This window comes from Musca autumnalis, unplaced genomic scaffold (genome assembly GCF_047663935.1).
Source record: "Musca autumnalis isolate F117 unplaced genomic scaffold, ASM4766393v1 scaffold_3, whole genome shotgun sequence".
NCBI classification, from domain to species: Eukaryota; Metazoa; Arthropoda; class Insecta; order Diptera; family Muscidae; genus Musca; species Musca autumnalis.
The window spans coordinates 105,434,114-105,456,876 of NW_027411866.1; the positions used below are offsets into that span (position 1 = coordinate 105,434,114).

Sequence of the window (22,763 nt, forward strand, 5' to 3'; positions counted from 1 at the left end):
GTGACCTTTGGGGTTATTAAGGTTTTAAGTGCACTGTTGCATGTCGATCCCATTTGTACTAGAAAGTGATATTTGTTTCCAGTCTCAACAACACGAATCGAACGATTAGAAAAATTTTCGACAGACGTAGCTGCTATTAGCGAAGAATTCGCACCTGTGAACGCCCATATCTGTATGTAACCAGTTTTCCATCATACCTTTTAATAAAGCATTTTCCCAGCCTAAAAGATTGTCAACATATACTTCTCAAAAGGCTTTCTCTGGTCTAATGGTGCTGATAGTATTACCATGTAAAAACATTTGATGTAAGTTTAAGTAATTTATTTCATTATTAAACTTCGTTAACGTAATTTTCGGGGGAGGGATTTTTCTCGCTACATTTTTTTTTCTCTTTACAATACAAATATTGTTATCATTACAAGTGGTGATATTTTCAATTTGAAAACATTCATATAAGTAAGTAAATAAAATGAAATGTTATATTAACACAATAATTATGTCCTTCTTTCGCTAATGATGACGACGACGCCGATGCTGACGATGCTATTGTTTTGCTATGTTGTTTTAAACACTTATGCCCGTAGTGCAACAAACTGATGGAACACATCTAATATGTGTGAATCCAAGTCAGATGTAAACAGAAGAGTCTCCAAGGTGCTGCTGTATTTTTGCACTTGTTCATGATGCTGCGAATAAAGGCGGAAAGGTAAAAAAGTTTGTAAAGTTCCCATTATGAGATATGTACTTATAAGTAATACAAACTTACCATTAGGAAAACTTGTTGCAAACGTCCAATAGTCCAACGATACCAATCTGTATCGGGATCACGTCCATCTGTATCTGATCTAACTAAATGTTCGGAGAGAATCATAATGAATCTCTGGAATACAATAAGAAAGAGACGTTTCTGATCGACGTTGGCGGCTTCAAGTTTTTCTTCCATGCGTTCAACCATCTAGAAAGGAAGATTGGGAGAAAAGTCAATCTTGTGAATATTTGTAATGTCAAAGGCCTAAAGACTTCAGGTGATAGAGAAACCAACTCTAAAATATCAAATTACATACATTTAAATATTTTCTAAAGCATAATAAAACCTTGATAAGATTAATTGTTGTTTAAATTTGCTACATTCTTCTCTAGTAGTTTTGAAACAAAATTACTAAGTGCAGATAGGAAGACGTTATTGGTGCGAAACGAAACGAAGCGTGGTGAATATAAACATAACAACAATGTCGGCTTTAAAGACTCCATTAACTGTTGTTTAAATTACAAACAAATATTGTTTAATTCTTTAATTGCATAATTAAAATCGTACTCCAGCTGTTAGCTATCATAGTACCCAACATTATGTTCTTTAATGGCTTTCAATGCGCATTACAAAGAAGAAGTAACTCTTCCCATGGCTATTCGTGGCTTGCTATACCATATCACATGTATGGGTACATAGCTTGAATTCATTGTTTCGCGTAAACGCTACAATTCACTTACCTCTTCTGTTGGTTTGTCGACCGTGGTTACGGGCTTCTTACGTTTTGGAGCTGCCTCATCTTCTGAATCGCTTGATGATGAGTCGGCTTTTGATAGTTTTTCCTTGGCGTCATTCAATTCATTAGCTAAAATATAAACAGAACAAAAAGCATTTTTAGATTTTTAGCTTATGTGGGGTTCTTATAAACTGAAAGGGAAAACGATGATTTTACTTTCTTTCATTAAATGGGTTTAAGAAAGTTTTTTTTTTTTAATAATTGAATTATTGAGTTTGAGCGTTTATTAGCATATGGACTGTCAGGAGATTTCAATAAATTTTACTATTCTGTTGTAGATAATGATCAGAGAGGTTCAACTCATATCAATGAGTGCACCTCGATTTTATTTTTTGCTCATTAATATGGGGCCTCTTTGTCAGTACCGAGCTCGAACGACGCGTTGAACACAGAACCGTTTATGTGGGAATTTTTCATGGCCAAAGATGCACTAATGTGACTAACATTTTGCTGAAGGAATTTGCCGCATCCGACAATAATGTTTTGTTCGTAGATTTAACCACAAAACTACTATGTGATGGGCACATAGAACCGCAACCCTGTGCTTCCATTATCCTAAATGCTATAGTTCTTGCAAAACTATACTCAAAATTGTCAGAACAAGTTGCGATCTGAGGCCTTTTTGGCGTGAAAGGTGCACTTCAAAGCTTTGCCGATAATTCGTTAAGCACACATGGTCGTAGAACTGGAAGAAGGAACTGTGAAATAGAAATGAGTAAATTTCCATTACACCCAGTGAACCGAGACAATCATCTACATAGCTAAACCGTTCCAAGCACTTGGTCTAGAGTACATTTAATGCGAATGTTATAAAAGTCGTGGCAACAGTTTGGAAAGTTTTTCAATAATTCACCAATAGCAAAGGTCTAAGCTTCCCTCTTGCTTCGTAATTGTCATTCATATCATTTATTTTGCAGCCTTAGATTGATCTGTTAACCGCAAGGCAACGTCCGCTCCATAATTACAGTTCCCATAATTTGAGAATATTAATTTCGTTGAACCCTATTTTTACTTATGTTATATAGGAAATCTCAACAATTCGTAAAAAAGCCTGGATTCTTGCTATTCATCAGATAACACCAATACTTTTGTGACTCCATTCGCAAAAAAAAAAAATCAATTTTCTGGACCTCATAAGTCAATTTAGAATTTTATATTCCCTGTCCATATTCGAAAAAGTTTTTGAGTAATTTGTCATCAACAATATTTTTCACTCCTCCCTGCACCCAAGCAACATACAGCAATCAGAAAATGAATGTTAGGAGAGTGTCCAAAAAGATCTAAAGCCGGGTTCTCACCGTTAACAGACAACCCGACTTCATACCCTCAGACCGCACTGCCGCCAATCTCACGATTGGGGCCGTAACTTCAACAATGATGGGGGATATTCTCAACGTAAATTCCCCGTGAGTTTTCTTACTTTCTTCTTTAAGTTGAAACGGCGGAAAGACAGAATTTTTCTTAAGAATAACACCCGATGTGTTTGTGTTCTTTTAACTGCTTTGGTCTTAAACGGCTTCGTGACTACTGCGATAGGTGTTATGTTCCAAAAGATCCCCCAGCGTGTGTCCAACTTCGTTGTCGGAATCTTCGTCGTCGAGACACCCTCGCAGTCTTCCTAACAACAACAAACGCAGCATCTAACTCCCCATGTTGTTGTTCAGTACCCAGTTGCTTAATGTATACATACCGCCGATGAATAGATGTGCCTTGCGTTATAATCCCGACATTAGTTCGGTTTTGGAGGTTAATAATTGTCTGGTGCTAGGGAACTTCAATGCTCACCATTGCCGTCCTAGGCAATGACCAGAGGGGTACAGAGCTGGCCGAACAAATTGAAAGATCCAAATTTTGCACGGTGAACGAAGGCGATAATACTAGGATAAGTGGGATTGCCACAACTCGCCAGTCATCACCATTGTGGCAACCTGCTATTTCCCTTGGCTCAGACCATCTTCCAATCATCGTCTTCGTAAACAGACCACCTTCATAACTTCTGAACGACGTACTTTTCCTAACCATGGAAAAACTGATTGGCAAGGGTTCAGAAAATTTACCAATCACCGCTTCAAAGAGCTGCCCATTCCCTCAGATTCCCGGTTAACTGAGAGAATTTTTTCCGGGACATTATCACAGCTGTTGCCGCAAGTGAGCGTGATGAGCTTTGTGGTACGAAACTTGAAGATCCAAGAGTTGGGGAGCTTACTCTTGAAGTCCAAAAACGCATAAGCGGAAAAGTGGCTAGACCACCTGTAGCAATGTAGGATTATGTAAATTGAGGGCAACAGTAAAATCACTCTCGAATCTGGGAAAGAAGGATGGCAGAACAGCTGTTACTTCCAACGGCGTGACAGTAACTGACCCAATGAGCGCGTGTTATTTTAACCGCTAGTTCATAGAGCATCCCTAGAATGATAGGGCAACGAGAAGTCTGCTACGCCGTATAAGAAGAGCCCTCCCAGCCGAGGAGGTACCACCCCAATTAGTATGGGCGATGTTGCAGATGGCCTCCGAAAAGCGAAATCATTCAAAGCATTGCGCCCACACCGAATATCGATAGTAATTCTTAAGCAACTGGATGATCCCGGAGTTGAGTTTTTAACAAGTGTGCTCAACCTATCGTTAGCCACTCATATTGTACCAAAAAGCCTGAAAAGTTGCCAGGGTGATCCCGCTACTGAGGCCTGGCAAGGACGCCAGCAGAGGGGAACCTTACAAGCCGATTTCACTCCAGTCGCCAGTACCAAAAATCCTAGATCCTAGAGGCACTACTCCTCTCCACAATGAGAAGCTGTTTTCCAGTTGCCCAACATCAACATGGATTTCGGAAAATGTATAGTACTACAACAGCAGCATTAGACGCCATATCCACACATATCAGTAGAGGACTGAACCAGAACAAGCCGTGCGACCGAACAGGATGTAGAGAAGACTACTCTTCAGCCGCGTTTGAAACGTTGCATGATTAACTGTATGCGCGGACGCCAGTCGTTTGTGGAATTCAGTGACAAGAAGTCCAAACCCCGTAGAGTGAAACAGGGAGTTTCCCAAGGAGGGATGATATCTCCGGAACTGTTTCACACTCTCCAGGCGGCATAGAGATCGTAATGTATGTCCACGATTGTCCAAACTTGGCGACGAGTCCTTTGGTTTATGACATATGTTATGGGTTTAATATCTACATTATGGCGAAAAACAATTTTTTTGGATTTCCTACCATGGTTAACGTTCACCCGTGCCAATCTAGCGATCTTTGTTTCCATAGTGATTTGCATGGGGCTAAAGGCGCATTTTGGCCAAAATTCTCTAAATGCCACAATTATGGTCCGATCGATGAAAAAACTTTACCATTTATTTTGGGCTAAAACCTTGTTGACCTCTTATAAAGGCCGTCAGTATGACGCCGTGAGAACTGCAACAGATCGCATCCTCATGACACCAGTGGATCATCTTCATGAGACGAATAGCATTCACAGTGATTCAGTTGCAGTACCAAAGGAACAGTGTGAATGTCGTATTCGGAGACCATCCCCATATTCAAATGATGATTTAATGATAATACCTGGATACTATCAGTTAGGCTAGATAATGTGCTGACACCAAGACAGTTCCTGGTGGAATGTTATTTAGCCCGTTATCCCAATCAGCATACTTTTACGAAAGATGCAAAATGTAGCACACATTCGCAGTAGTTCAGACATCATTCCAACAATGGCTAACCATTGTCAATAGAAAACCAAAACTTGCATCAACAGGAACTTTCCGAAAGTCCTAAACCAGCAATCATCCTGTGATTTCGAACACTGAACCTAAGAACTAAGATCAGGGGGTTACTCTGTATTGCTATGCATGGTATTTTGTTAGCGCAAAATAGTTGCGTTTACCGCTCGATTTTGACATAAGCCTTACAGAGTGTAGTGCGAAAGGAGATGTGAAGACGCATTAGAGAGTACCAATTATTTTATTTTTCTTAAGCATCGCAATAGAGAGTAACCCCCCAGGGTATATGCATGTCTTTAATTCCTCTAGCAATCTTTTGGCCTTTAGATGCCTGCACATAGACTTTTATGTAACAGTCCATAGATTTGTGGCTATAACAACAGTGTTGGAACTATTTCTTCACCTATCTCCTCTAAACCAAATGCACACAACGAACTAACGGTAACACCCTTTCTTCAATTTGTGTTGTTCCTTTTCCAACTATTTCTTCGGGTTTGAACTTTCGGATTCAGGCAACAAAAAATAATGTTTACTGAGATTTCTGTTTTTCCCTGAGATTGACGACATCGAACTGTAAACATTTTAGGTCTTTGAAGTTTCTTAAAAAAAAAAAACAAAATCTCCGTAGATATTGAATTGAAGTGTTTAAGTGTTTTCTAAGATGCAGCTAATAAGTATTTGCCCCTTGGTTTACTATGATCTTCCTAGCCTACAATACATTTCTTAAAGAATCAATATTCGAGCGAACGGTACTTACTTAATTTGATAACATGTTTATTCATTTTTCGTATGGTCAAATGTAATATCTCCCACAGATACATTTTTGTAAATTCACCAGTCATTTCCTTGGAGAAAATCCAAGTGGCTACAGCTGAGCAGTCAACAATTTGGGTCTTTAACAGTTTATCGATGATGACAACCATCATTTGTTGATGGTTTTGCCATAATTCGAAAACATTGTGAAGTATACAAATTTGGGCTTCTTCAGATTCTGCCAAGGCCTAGAAATAAAGAACCATACATATTTATATTAGTACGAATGAGTTCAAGAAGCTTTTTTCAAACATTTAATGAAACAAACTTACCTTAAAAACTAAATGAAATTTCGATATTGCCGCAAAACTATGTGAAAAAGATTTCGAACCCAAATTCAATAGAGTCTGAACAAAGACATCGATTTTCAATGGATTGAACGAGGTTTCAGACATTTCCTGATCAGCATTTTCACCTGAATTTGGCAATTCTTTTAGGATGTTGATAACTTCCTCGGGGGTGCATTTTTGGCGAATGGCCACCACCAATTGATGGGCTACTTGGGTACCAGCCAATGAAGCTATAACAAATTAAAGAAAAAACAATAATAAATATACTTAAACAATTGTTGTTATTACATAATTGGTGTTAAAAATAAGGAAATGCAGTGCAAAAAGAAAAACAAGACCACCACCGCCGTATGCGATAATATTTCTTTTTTCTTGCAATTAATTGCCGCACCAAGAAGTGTCGCGTCAAGAAAAAAAAAAAAAAACGCGTTTAAAACAATACCATACACTTTCATTTATTTATTTAATGAAATTGTTATTACGTTGACATCGCAATTATTACATACATATTTTGCTATGGTTTAGTATTCAGACGGTGTAAATGCCTACTTGACAGACATAGGCACAAACGAATGTGCGCATACATACTGCCAAAGATTTTCATAGAAATGTTGGGTGCAAGCCACCGTGGTATTGATGAGGGTTTTATTATCAAATTATGCGAAGTAAAACAATTGCAACTTTATAGGATTTCATCTCTGGATTTATATACATTCGAAGGCGATCTATTGTTATGGAATATTTTTATTTACAAAGTTTTGGGTTCAACAATATACACCAGCTTTAGTCATATGTGGAAAAGAGTATTTGTATCGACGTACTGAAAAGTACAAAGGGTCGAAGATTCTTCTAATATGTCAGTATAATAGTATGATTTCGTTGCATAACCTTTTTATTATGAAGGTTCTTCATGATCAATAGAGAGAGAGAGAGTGTTAGAGCCTCAGAGTACACATGTTTGTATTCCTTCCGGAATGCCTGCTCCCGATTTTTTTGGTCCGTGCCGGGACGGAGGAAAATCCAGGACCAATTTTTATGTGTGACAAACGGAGCAGTCGTCCCTGAAAATGCACCATTTTTGCAATTTAATTGCAATGGATTCCGAGGTAAGATCGAGGAAATAGTAGATTTTATGAGTCGGAAAGAATATTATGGTCTCGGCGGTACAGGAAACCAACAACAGCTGCAGATTACAGCGTTGTGATGGTAGAACGTACTGAGGAAAAATCGCACCAGAAGTGGAGGTGGGGGACTAGCTTTCCTATTGCACCAGTCTGTTCAATACAGACCTATCTCGCTTGAGCCTGGCTCTAATGACCCTACATGGAATGTATGGGGGAACTGCCGAGGTAGAGTTGCTGAACGTATACATCCTGCCGATAAATAGCTGTACACCAGATTATAAGACCAACAATAGACCGCTCTTGGAAGGTCATAACTAATTGGTCTTGGCTGGACTTTGAGATCCTAGGAAACGGCCAGAGGGGTATAGTGATTGTCACGGTTCGGTAGACATAATCATTGTGTCACCTGGTCTGACCAGTGACGTCACCTGGCAACCCTTCGTTTCTCTTGGATCAGATCATCTCACCATAATTGTCTCCAGCAGCAGACCTCCCAATTTCATCACCTCTGAACCCCGAACTTTCACCAATCATGGGAGGCTAATTGGCCGAGTTTCAGAGAGTTCACTAATCACCACTTCAGAGATCTGTCCAACCCTTGTGATGTTCGGGTAGCAGAAAAACGTTCCGAGACATCATCACTGCTGAAACCGCTTGTCATATACCTTCTGGTCGAATAAATGAAATGAGACCATACTTCCCGGTAGAGGCGACGAGATTAGCAAATAAGTGTGATGAGCTTCGTCGTGGCAACCCCAGTGACCCCAGAGTCAGTCGGGGAGCTGACGTTACGCTGACATATCCAGAGAGGTGTGCAAGTTATTTCATTCGACATTAGATATCTTCCTGCCGAAGATGAACCACCGCAATTTACAATGGATGCTGTTGCGATTGTCATCAGGAGCGCTAGGTCATCCAAAGCATTGGGCCCTGATGGAATCTACATGGTAATGTTAAAACTTCTGGGTATGCAGGGATTCGAGTATCTCACTGAAGCTTTCAACCTGTTGCTAGCCACGCACATCGTTGCCGAAGTCTGGAAAATGGACAGGGTTATCCCGCTACTGAAGCCAGTCAACGATGCCAGAAAAGGTGAATCGTACAGACCGATTTCGCATTTATCGCCCGTAGCAAAGATCCTTGAGGCTTTAGTCTTCCCCTGCGTTAGAATTAGCTATCCAGTTGCTTATCATCAGCATGGGTTCCGTAAGCAGCACCGCACGACAACAGCGCTGCACGCCATCTCCACACATATTAGCCGAAGACTCAACCAGTGCAAGCCGTGTGATAGAAAAGTGATGGTGACACTTGACTTATCTTTGCCTTTGATACTGTCAAGCAATCCACGCTGTTTGAGGACATCGAGCAGACTACCCTCCGAAAAAGTTTGAATCATAATAATAATAATCATTTATATGTTTACACATCAGTCGTATTCAGAAACAATAAGTCCAAACCCCGTAGAGTGAAACAGGGAGTTCCCCAAGGTGGGGTGATATCTCCGGAACTGTTTAACCTCTGCATTTCTGATTTTCAATACCCTCCGGACGGAATTGAGATCTCAACGTATGCGTATGATTGCACGTGGTTGGCGTCAGGTAGCTTCCCTGATGGCATTTGTGAATATCAGAACTCCTTTTTCCACTCGAGGTATATGCAAATATACTCGGTTAAGTCTACGCCCACTCTGTTCACAACATTAAAGGCAGAGTTGAATGTCATAGTAGATGGTAGCAGAATTTAGGGCGCAAACTACCCTCATGTCTATAGTGGACCATCTATATGAGGAGACACAATGGCATGCTTTCGTTGCAGTACTTGCTCGGGTGTTGCCGTGAGCGCCATCCTAATCACCAAATGATGGATAGGACTCCCCACCCAAGCATATCAGCTTTGTGACTACAACCCATCGAAGCAGCCACATTTGTATTACTGGAAATGTCTGGGTCCATTAAGGCAGATTAACCAGAAGAACGAACTTACAAACATATAATAAATATACTGTTACAACAACATAAAACAAGTAAGAAAAGTCTATAGTCGGACGGAGCCGACCATGGGATACCCTATACCACTATCCTTGGACAATCGCTCTCCACGGAACTTCTTTTCAATGATTGTGAAAATTTAATTTTCAAATATCAGAGATGTAATGTATAATACTTATGACCAAAACCAAAAAGTTATCTAGCATGACAAAGACATTTTTGTAGCAGGAAAGGAAAATTTAGTTCACACAAACTAAAATGTAATGAAACCCACTTATGTAATACTACTACCTCCGTTGTTTAACCGCTACGTTATTGAAATTTTTACCAATTACACACAAAAGTTTCAGTCCATTTAACCCGTTTTTTCATCATAAACTCAAACTTTGTTTAAAATTTCGCGGTTTATTATTTTGACCTACAGAGCCGCTACAAAATTGGTTAAAATTTTGTTTTTGGTCCATTTCATTCCCTGAACATTTCACGATCATCAGCAAAAACTAATCATTTCTATTCTGGCCCGAACCCAACCTCCTTAAAAAATTCGTTACAATCGTTCCATAATTGCGTCCTTAAGCTTGTTTACAATATTAATGGACGGACACACATCGCTAAATCGCTTTGTCTCGTCGAGATATGAATTTTGGCATACCAAATAAGGGGTCTAGGACGAATATTTCGTGGTGTTACATAAACTTTTGGAGAGGCAATATGTAGCATGGGATAAAATTGTGGTTCTCTACACAGAACCCATTATATATTAGGCAGTAGGCCCTTTATCTGCAATTTACATCAGAGGAAAGGTCAGTAGTTTTTTTCATATTTAGGCTACTTTGCGAAATATATATGTCCTCAAAGAATTAAAATATCGACCAAAAATAAATTTTTTATATTTTTCATACAAAAGTAATGGTCCATTTCACCCGCTAAAGAATATCAGATCATCATTCAAAATTGTAGGCATCTTTTTCGACCTATACTCTTACCCGGTGCAAAATTTCGTGACTATTGATGTATAATTGCGACTTCTAGCGAGGTTATTATTACACTACAAACAAATAACGGAATATATTAGGCTGTAACTCTGTTATCTGATCATGCACACCAGCATAATTGGCATCAATTGAAAGGTCAAGCGTTCCACTTTCAAGTATATCTCACTTGACCAGAATGTCACTTCCAGGAATTAAGATATAAGCTGTATATTAAAAATTTGCACAAATTTCACACAAAAATTTTGGTCCATTTAACCCTCTAAATATTATCCGATCGCCATCTCAAATTGCAAGCTTCTCCTTTGGGATATACTCTTACCTTATTTAAAATTACGCGTTGATCGGACTATTATTGAGACCTACAGAGCCGCTAGAAAATTGGATAAATATTATGTTTTTGGTCCATTTCACCAACTAAATATTTCACTATCATCACCAATAAGAATAGGGATCTATTCTGATCTGAACCCGACCTCCATACAAAATTTCGTGACGATCGGTCCATAATTGCGGCCTGGAGCGTGTTTACAATTTATAATGGACAGACGGACGGACGGACACACATCTCAAAATCGCTTTATCTCGTCGAGATATGAAGATTGGTATACCACATTGGGGGTCTCCGACGAATATTTCGCGGTGTTACATGAATTTTTACCAAAACAAACTTATAATACCCTTTTCCACATTATGGTATAGGGTATAAATATGATTATCCCAGGAACCATTGCTGCTGGATTTGACTTTTGCTTTACTTCCAAGATCATATTTAGTCTAGGAATTTTTATTAGTTTTCAATTATACCGAATAAGCTTCATCAAAACCCGTAATACAACCTTCATGTTTTCAATTCTTGTACTTCAATATTCCACATAATAATGTTCCAAAATTATTTTCAAATTCATTGAGACCCTTCTTTACCACTGTACTACACATTCTTCGATTACAACGCACAAGAGGACAATGTACGTTCACCACAATTGAATAAAAACAACACTACATTCCACCTACAACAACGTTGGGGTATATCTAAACATCATTCTTTTACTTTAGGTTCAAAAATATCTCTAAATCACACCTATAAGCTTATACAAAATAGAACACTTCAAGATCAAGGAACTTAATTTAGTATTGATCTCTTCAGAGAGGTTGTTTCTTAATTTAACTGTCTTGGAAAGCCGCTTGAGCTTTGTGGGAATTGTTTGAAACACCTTCGACCGTATACGATTGTCGAAAGCAACCTTATAGTCAACAAATTGAAATAACGAAAACGAATAATGGATCTCTCTAAAATTTAAAGTATGATTTCACGACAACCTATGAATTTATAAGAGAAAATCGCGACCTCAATTTTCTTACAAATAAAATAAAAATCTATATTTTAAATTAATCACTACACCCTAATGTCAGCGTATTCCATTGTCACATAACATATAACACACACACAAATGGTGCACATAGAAAAAAACAGTGACGTCCCAGTGCTGCTGTTGTCATCATTCCATTCACCCACAATTCGTTAAGAAAGTATTTTGATTTGAATAACTCAACACCATTATTATTTGTCTGGAACTAAATAAATGAGTTTAAGCTATAGCCGACCGTCTAAATAGGCATCTTTTTTTATTAAACTTGTAAACAAGATCGTATTGTTTTCTTTTCTAAATAATATGCAATTGACAGTATCAGCTCTACAAGATATCGATAAATTACGGAAAGGAGTCGAAAAGGCCGAAATTTATTTTGCATAAGTAGGTATACACCACGGACATCTTGTAGATCTGTGTAAAATAAGGAGGTAATATCAATTGATTTCAAAATAGTTTTTAAGTCGGTTTGTTTAGTAAAATAGTAATTACTTCAACGGAAATCATATATTTTAACACCGCTGTCTTGTACAAACTGGGAATAATCTGACAGACAACTTCTTTATGTTATTGTCAGAAATACATATGCATGAATTATTTTGTTACATTTTATAATTGCAATAATTCTGAACTGTAGTACGAAACAAAAATATATATAGATTACGTATATCCAATCTAACAGCGAATAATTGGCCTCCATAATCTACTCGCTAATAATTTCAACACCATCCGAGAAGTGGCCTTAAACTGAATTTAAAGCGTAAAATATGTTGTACTTGTTATATAGCATTTCCAAATTAAATGAAACCTTTTCCAAATTGAATGAAACTTTTTCCAAATTAAATGAAACTTTTTCCAAATTAAATGAAACCTTTTCCAAATTAAATGAAACCTTTTCCAAATCAAATGAAACCTTTTCCAAATCAAATGAAACCTTTTCCAAATTGAATGAACCCTTTATTTTTATTGAAAGAAAAAAGCCAGAATATTTTGAAAAAAGAAAGAAATAAAAAATTATGTCGGTTTTCAACAATTTTTTACTTAAATTCTAATCTTAAGTAATGACATAAAAGTGTAACTCGCTGCATATTTTGCTTCCTTGAACTTAAACATTTTATAATTTTTGGACATCAATTTAAGTTATAGCGAAATAATGCTAAAGACAGAATTTAGGGTTAAAAAATTGCTAATAATAACAGGGGCTAATTGTATTACCTAATGAAGTGGTTCGCTATTTGCTGCTTGTGAAATTTTCAATGGACATACTCATTACATAATTGGAGCAGTCCTGTTTATTGAGCTATTGGTTACTATGCTCAATCACATCAACAATATTACGATCTACTGTCTGATCGCGTAGTACCACTCTGGTACACAATTCTATTTTTGAAAATACCTTTACTATTGTGTTCAACATTGCTGAGTATGGCATTCAAAATTTCAAATTACACCGGCTTAATTCTACCATTATGTGTATTCGTTTACTTATTAAGTTTTTGCATAAAAATTATGCTAAAACAAGTGGGAAAAGCGTTAAGTTCGGTCGGGCCGAACTTTTTATACCCTCCACCACAAATTTCAGCCATTTCGGTGGATTAATGTGGCCACAACATTCAAAATACCGAAAATCGGAAGTTACCGTTCTATGGGGACTATATGATGGCGCGGAAATATACCTACAAATATCTGGGCGGGGAAGTTTTATATCCCCAACGAAGACTAAATACCAAATTTCAGCCATCTCGGTGTGATAATGAGGCCAAAAACCTTCAAAATACCGAAAATCGGGAGATATCGTCCTATGGGGGCTATATCAAAACGTGGACCTATATAAACATTTTATGGTCGAAATGTTTCTTAGCCTCTGGAAACACAAAATACAAAGTTGCAACCGATTCTGTTGTCAAATGGGACTAATACATTCAAAATATATTAAAATGACGCGTACTTTATATGGGGCCTATACCAAAACGTGGACCTATATAAACCAACTTTGGTAGGAATGTTTTTTGGCCTCTGGAGACACAAAATACCAAATTACAACCAATTCGGTGGTAAAATTGGGCAAATGTCTTAAAAATTCCATAAAACGACGACGCGTCACGCGTCATTTTGTATGGGGGCTATACGAAAGTGTGGACCTACATAGCCCACTTTCAATACCAAAAGTCCTACGTACAAATAATAGATTTTCCCAAAAATTCATCCACCTACGTCAATCCGTTCGGACGCTAGAGTGATTTCCACAGACGGACAGACAGACGGACGGACATGGCTATATCGATGTAGAATTGCACGCTGATCAAGAATATATATAGTTTGTGGGGTCTACAATTATTATTTCGAGTAGTTACAAACGTAGTGACAAACTTAATATACCCCCATCCTATGGTGGAGGGTATAATAACTTTCAAAAATAGATCGTAATACCGTTGACGTGCTTGAGCATCGTATAGAACAGCTGAATCAACTGCTATCGAACAGCTCAATCAACGACTGCTCCAGTTATGTACTCGTAAGGACCATGTCCACTGAGAATTCCCCAAGCAGCAAACCTGTTATTACACTGTGAACCGAAATTTTGGGGCAGAGATAATTCCTTTTTGGGGATGAAAGCCCTTGGTGAGTATATTAAGAATCCCGAAGGACAGATCCGCCGTGAGTCGAACTTCCGAGTTATGGCCTGATTAAGTTTTTGGTGAAGACGCGACAAGATCGATTAGTTGTCAATGATGGTCGTACCTAAAATTTTCTGAGCCAAATTTTTGAAGAACTTTTCGAAGCTTAAAAAGGTCGTCATGTGGTACTTTTATAGCGGTTCTTAAAATAAGGGACGAAAAGGACATTGAAGGAAGCGAGTTAGAATGCCGAAATGTTCTACGAAAATAATCCTCATTCGATTTGAGTAAAGACAAGTAATTTCATAAATAAGCTAAAACGACAGTAAACAAAGATATAACGTTAATTTCAGATGTCTTACGTGGTCTTCAGCAGAAATTTTATCAGGCCATAACTCGGAACTTCTACTCACGGCGGATCTGTCCTTCGGGATTCTTAATATATTCACCAAGGGCTTTCATCCCCAAAAGGAATTATCTCTGCCCCAGATTTTCACCTCCATTTTGTGTCACAGTGTTATTAGGAATTTTATAAACCTAAATTCTCTCTTTAGGATTATTTCGCTATAACCTTAATTGATGCCCAAAAATTATGAAATATTTAAGTTCAAGGAAGCAAAACATGCAGGGGGTTACACTTTTACATCATCACTTAATATTGGAATTTAAGTAAAAAATCGCTGAAAACCAATATTCTGACTTTTTTCTTTCAATAAAAATAAAGGTTTCATTCAATTTGGAAAAGGTTTCATTTGATTTGGAAAAGGTTTCATTTGAGTTGGAAAAGGTTTCATTTGATTTGGAAAAGGTTTCATTTAATTTGGAAAAGGTTTCATTTAATTTGGAAAAGGTTTCATTCAATTTGGAAAAAGTTTCATTCAATTTGGAAAAGGTTTCATTTAATTTGGAAATGCTATATCTGAAGGAATTGTCCGACATAGTTTATCTTGGAACTTTATCCAATTTTGAGAGCCATACTTTTTGGTAGAGCTATCAGGGCCTAATGTCAGGAAACATTGTTGTAATCAAAATTATCCTCAGTAACAATTAGGGACATTTTAAGTTTTGAAATATATGTATTTGTTTTTGTTATTTTAATCTTTATTGACGCTATTTTCAAGATTTAAAAATGATTATTCAGTTATGAACACATACATACATATGTTGCGAAAATGTATGAAATATCGGAGGAACACATGTTTTAGCCTCCTCAAAACATTTGCAAGTCCGTGGTACGAATATCTATTAGTTCATTTTTGACGAGTTTTTTTTGTATTGATTGGTGCCAGATTGTTTTTTTTTAATCAGAAGAAGGGGACAAAAAGCCTTCACCCACCTATGTTTACTTATGGCAGACAAGTATGCCGAAAACAAGACATGTCTAATTTAAAAAAAAAAACTTAAATTATGACCAGAAATTTATATCAAAGCTTTGCTAAAATGGTAATTTTTGAAAATTGTGGATCCAACGAAGAACAATAAAAACATAGGAACAGCACAATATCTAAAAGAGAGCGGGATACCGCGTAAAAAACTAAAATCGCCATCTGGATACCGCGTAAAAAGAACTAAAATCGCCATGAGATGGGATGGAGGTATAAGGGCAACACCATCTCCTTTAGGGGATGATCAAATAATTAATTATACGAATTATTAAGCAGATCTCTCAGAGGTCATCAACAGATATTAAAATAAGACTTGACACCGATAAATCTATACAAACCCCTCCGATACATACCAAGAATACCGGTACATATCAGCAAAAATGTCTAAAATCGTCTTTTCCATTTCAAAAAAATCAAAAAAAAAAAAAAATTGATACTACATCTATGATTTTTGGTACATAGATTAAGAAAAAAATCGTCATTCCAAATCTGTTTTCGTTACCAACTTTGATTGTTGCGCGCAAAAGATATGACCGTTTTAATTATGCTAATTAGAAAAAATTCTAAAAAAATCGCGGCTTAATATAGTAAGCTGTTATATCCAATTGTCGTTAACTGAATTCGCACCCTTTGAGAATATGCAAAAAAAATTCAAAAAGTTTCAATGGATTCGCGAAAAATTAAATTTGTTATATAATTTCATGTATTTACAAATATATTTTTGAAACAATAGCGCTTATACTTACAAAAAAATATATAAAAAAATTATAGCAGCATCCAGACATTGTGAGGAATAAAATGAAACCTAAGTCGTGAAGTTTGGAGCTATAGTATTCGTGTTATTTGCAAAAATACAATGAAAATGTGACAAAAAAAAAAAATAAAAATTATGTTATTCTAATTTTATTTTTTTATGGTTTTATAGGAAATGTTGAAGAAAAAATGATTGAGTTCTTCGTCATTTTCGTCCAAATTTCACGCAATAATGAAGATTTTCCGTTGCAACAACTTTATCACTTATAGTTTTCCTATTGGCGAATATTTTTAGAACACTATATTAAATCACAAGGAATTCCAATTGTGGCATAACATTAAAATAATGTTTTATTGAATATTACAACATTTGAAACGCATAGAAACCGCGTAATAGTGGAAATCACAAGATGCGCATCCGATTTTCCAAAACAGCGAATCAATCCCTCTTATTTGATATACACTTTGTGAAATTCCATTTGACGACCACGATGTAGCATCAGTTGCATGTTAGGGTGCAAAAAACAGTAAAATGCCCATAATTTCCACGAAGTACATTTGCATTTTATGCGCATCCGATTTCAATGATCACCATTAAAATATACATCATCCTATGTCATTTCAATGCGATCCATCAAGAACCGTGGATGTAGCATCGCACTCAGTTTTTAGAAAAAATCTATTATACCTCCGGATTCGCGAACGTTTTTCAATATCTGTTTTCGCACATTTTAAATATGCGTTTCGCTCTATTTATCTAAGTAGGAATAATACATCTAAAACGCGTCTAAATACGCGATATTTTCAAAAATATTTTTTGCATATTTTCGAAATTTGAGGGTTATCATATCCGCCGATCTAGTGGATGGATTTAGACGCGCAAAGGCTTGTTAGATTCAGAACGTAAAAAAAACTAAATTCACGCGGGTTTCCACTGAAATCGAAAGGCATTTGTAAGTTTTGAATCCAAAAAACTGGTTTTTTAAAAAAAATTAACCACAAAAATTTCCACTTTAAGCTGAGATTGTTGTGAACCTTTGAAGGCTACACGCCCGAGTTATACATCAAAAAATGCGTAATCGCGAGTACTACAATCTCATAATCAGTTCTTAAACGAGTACAGTTGCGCGTTCCGATTAGAGCAAACATTCAAAAAACCCAATTTTTCAGTCTTCAAAATGTCAGCATCCGTTTGAGATTGATGCGGTGGTTATATTAAAAAATCATACATTAGAAACTTCATCTCTGAAGTGTATTCTTTAACTTCTTCTTTGAACATTATACTCTACATTGTATTGTAAAGCCACTAATTGAAAATTGACTTAAAAAAACTCGTTTCCTTCAACGATTTTTTTCTATTTTTTTACATTAATATGACCACAGCTTCCGCTCAAATTATAATCCATCGGTGAATCGTGCTAAAACAGTTTATTTTACCTAAATGCGTTCAAAAGTTATGGTATATTACAACAATTCGCGAGATACAATACCCCATACCTCAGTTTCAACAGAAGTAAATTTTCTACAAAAAGGCCGATATACCAAAATTGGTAAATTTTGGCAAAACAGTAATTTCCAGGAAAAATGGAATTGTTCATAGAAATTTTGCAAAAAATGTGTGGTATGGTTTTTGGAGTAGTGAAACCGAGCACTTCTCGTCGATTTAAATCAATATTTAAGTTATATGACTTGAAAAAATTGATGTACTTAATCACCAGATAGAAAGATAAAAAAAAGTTGACCCAAAGGATATATTAATTTATTTAGTTAACTGATTTCCTTTGCGATATCTCCAGATAATAAATAAAATGTTTAACTCACAATATATTATCAACAGAAAAATAATTTCTTCAGGTTATGAATCAATTTTTCTCAGTTGCTAATGTTTTGAGCAGAACCAAAAATGAGTTCGAGCATTGTTTTGTATATTTTTGTAAAATAAGTGAAATTTTGGCAAATTAATTTTTAATCTTTAAACAATACAAACAATAAACAATCAATCTACAAAAATATTTGCATTTCGAATCCACAAAGTACCTCAAAATTATATAAAATATGAACAGTAATTCCAGTTGCAAATGTTTTGAGCAGCACTGTATGTTTTCTGAATATATAAAGTCCCACCATACCATTGCTTTCGAAAACGATATCGTTTTCGAATGATTCTCGAATAGTTTGGCTGATATGTTTTTCGTGAACGACACACGAGAATGAATTGAAAACGATTCATTCGTCGGAGGAAGACCTTCGATTGGATTGGAGGATGGCGGTCACGGTAACACCCGAGCAAGTACTGCAACGAAAGTATGCCATTGTGTTACTGTACCCTTTGTCTCCTCATGTAGAGGTTCCACTGAAGACATGAGAAGGCACCCTGTCGCAATTTAAAATCATTATCAAAGCGTTCTAGACCAATTTGTTCTCAAATCGCGCCATTTCGGACCATATTAGGATTTTTTGACACTATTGCAATTTTTGGTTTTTCTTTATAAACTCGTGAATTTTATGTTTATATTTTTTAACCTATCGGACAAGAGGCTTGAGGCTTTAGTCTTCCCCTGCGTTAGAATTAGCTATCCAGTTGCTTATCATCAGCATGGGTTCCGTAAGCAGCACCGCACGACAACAGCGCTGCACGCCATCTCCACACATATTAGCCGAAGACTCAACCAGTGCAAGCCGTGTGATAGAAAAGTGATGGTGACACTTGACTTATCTTTGCCTTTGATACTGTCAAGCAATCCACGCTGTTTGAGGACATCGAGCAGACTACCCTCCGAAAAAGTTTGAATCATAATAATAATAATCATTTATATGTTTACACATCAGTCGTATTCAGAAACAATAAGTCCAAACCCCGTAGAGTGAAACAGGGAGTTCCCCAAGGTGGGGTGATATCTCCGGAACTGTTTAACCTCTGCATTTCTGATTTTCAATACCCTCCGGACGGAATTGAGATCTCAACGTATGCGTATGATTGCACGTGGTTGGCGTCAGGTAGCTTCCCTGATGGCATTTGTGAATATCAGAACTCCTTTTTCCACTCGAGGTATATGCAAATATACTCAGTTAAGTCTACGCCCACTCTGTTCACAACATTAAAGGCAGAGTTGAATGTCATAGTAGATGGTAGCAGAATTTAGGGCGCAAACTACCCTCATGTCTATAGTGGACCATCTATATGAGGAGACACAATGGCATGCTTTCGTTGCAGTACTTGCTCGGGTGTTGCCGTGAGCGCCATCCTAATCACCAAATGATGGATAGGACTCCCCACCCAAGCATATCAGCTTTGTGACTACAACCCATCGAAGCAGCCACATTTGTATTACTGGAAATGTCTGGGTCCATTAAGGCAGATTAACCAGAAGAACGAACTTACAAACATATAATAAATATACTGTTACAACAACATAAAACAAGTAAGAAAAGTCTATAGTCGGACGGAGCCGACCATGGGATACCCTATACCACTATCCTTGGACAATCGCTCTCCACGGAACTTCTTTTCAATGATTGTGAAAATTTAATTTTCAAATATCAGAGATGTAATGTATAATACTTATGACCAAAACCAAAAAGTTATCTAGCATGACAAAGACATTTTTGTAGCAGGAAAGGAAAATTTAGTTCACACAAACTAAAATGTAATGAAACCCACTTATGTAATACTACTACCTCCGTTGTTTAACCGCTACGTTATTGAAATTTTTACCAATTACACACAAAAGTTTCAGTCCATTTAACCCGTTTTTTCATCATAAACTCAAACTTTGTTTAAAATTTCGCGGTTTATTATTTTGACCTACAGAGCCGCTACAAAATTGGTTAAAATTTTGTTTTTGGTCCATTTCATTCCCTGAACATTTCACGATCATCAGCAAAAACTAATCATTTCTATTCTGGCCCGAACCCAACCTCCTTAAAAAATTCGTTACAATCGTTCCATAATTGCGTCCTTAAGCTTGTTTACAATATTAATGGACGGACACACATCGCTAAATCGCTTTGTCTCGTCGAGATATGAATTTTGGCATACCAAATAAGGGGTCTAGGACGAATATTTCGTGGTGTTACATAAACTTTTGGAGAGGCAATATGTAGCATGGGATAAAATTGTGGTTCTCTACACAGAACCCATTATATATTAGGCAGTAGGCCCTTTATCTGCAATTTACATCAGAGGAAAGGTCAGTAGTTTTTTTCATATTTAGGCTACTTTGCGAAATATATATGTCCTCAAAGAATTAAAATATCGACCAAAAATAAATTTTTTATATTTTTCATACAAAAGTAATGGTCCATTTCACCCGCTAAAGAATATCAGATCATCATTCAAAATTGTAGGCATCTTTTTCGACCTATACTCTTACCCGGTGCAAAATTTCGTGACTATTGATGTATAATTGCGACTTCTAGCGAGGTTATTATTACACTACAAACAAATAACGGAATATATTAGGCTGTAACTCTGTTATCTGATCATGCACACCAGCATAATTGGCATCAATTGAAAGGTCAAGCGTTCCACTTTCAAGTATATCTCACTTGACCAGAATGTCACTTCCAGGAATTAAGATATAAGCTGTATATTAAAAATTTGCACAAATTTCACACAAAAATTTTGGTCCATTTAACCCTCTAAATATTATCCGATCGCCATCTCAAATTGCAAGCTTCTCCTTTGGGATATACTCTTACCTTATTTAAAATTACGCGTTGATCGGACTATTATTGAGACCTACAGAGCCGCTAGAAAATTGGATAAATATTATGTTTTTGGTCCATTTCACCAACTAAATATTTCACTATCATCACCAATAAGAATAGGGATCTATTCTGATCTGAACCCGACCTCCATACAAAATTTCGTGACGATCGGTCCATAATTGCGGCCTGGAGCGTGTTTACAATTTATAATGGACAGACGGACGGACGGACACACATCTCAAAATCGCTTTATCTCGTCGAGATATGAAGATTGGTATACCACATTGGGGGTCTCCGACGAATATTTCGCGGTGTTACATGAATTTTTACCAAAACAAACTTATAATACCCTTTTCCACATTATGGTATAGGGTATAAATATGATTATCCCAGGAACCATTGCTGCTGGATTTGACTTTTGCTTTACTTCCAAGATCATATTTAGTCTAGGAATTTTTATTAGTTTTCAATTATACCGAATAAGCTTCATCAAAACCCGTAATACAACCTTCATGTTTTCAATTCTTGTACTTCAATATTCCACATAATAATGTTCCAAAATTATTTTCAAATTCATTGAGACCCTTCTTTACCACTGTACTACACATTCTTCGATTACAACGCACAAGAGGACAATGTACGTTCACCACAATTGAATAAAAACAACACTACATTCCACCTACAACAACGTTGGGGTATATCTAAACATCATTCTTTTACTTTAGGTTCAAAAATATCTCTAAATCACACCTATAAGCTTATACAAAATAGAACACTTCAAGATCAAGGAACTTAATTTAGTATTGATCTCTTCAGAGAGGTTGTTTCTTAATTTAACTGTCTTGGAAAGCCGCTTGAGCTTTGTGGGAATTGTTTGAAACACCTTCGACCGTATACGATTGTCGAAAGCAACCTTATAGTCAACAAATTGAAATAACGAAAACGAATAATGGATCTCTCTAAAATTTAAAGTATGATTTCACGACAACCTATGAATTTATAAGAGAAAATCGCGACCTCAATTTTCTTACAAATAAAATAAAAATCTATATTTTAAATTAATCACTACACCCTAATGTCAGCGTATTCCATTGTCACATAACATATAACACACACACAAATGGTGCACATAGAAAAAAACAGTGACGTCCCAGTGCTGCTGTTGTCATCATTCCATTCACCCACAATTCGTTAAGAAAGTATTTTGATTTGAATAACTCAACACCATTATTATTTGTCTGGAACTAAATAAATGAGTTTAAGCTATAGCCGACCGTCTAAATAGGCATCTTTTTTTATTAAACTTGTAAACAAGATCGTATTGTTTTCTTTTCTAAATAATATGCAATTGACAGTATCAGCTCTACAAGATATCGATAAATTACGGAAAGGAGTCGAAAAGGCCGAAATTTATTTTGCATAAGTAGGTATACACCACGGACATCTTGTAGATCTG

At 36.6% G+C, this 22,763-nt stretch overlaps 1 protein-coding gene across 1 annotated transcript in view; it reads right to left on the bottom strand.

Annotated features, from left to right (window-relative positions):
* Positions 1-306: 306 nt before the first annotated feature.
* The window catches only part of Cbp80 (Nuclear cap-binding protein subunit 1), a 74,232-nt gene continuing 51,775 nt past the window's right edge, over positions 307-22,763 (bottom strand). The window contains exons 4-8 of the mRNA XM_073973406.1: positions 6,350-6,597; positions 6,022-6,265; positions 1,489-1,613; positions 767-955; positions 307-686 (exon numbers count right to left, since the gene is read on the bottom strand). Coding sequence (XP_073829507.1) covers positions 573-686; positions 767-955; positions 1,489-1,613; positions 6,022-6,265; positions 6,350-6,597 — 920 coding nt within the window. The 3' untranslated portion in view covers positions 307-572. The remainder of the gene's footprint in view (positions 687-766; positions 956-1,488; positions 1,614-6,021; positions 6,266-6,349; positions 6,598-22,763) is intronic.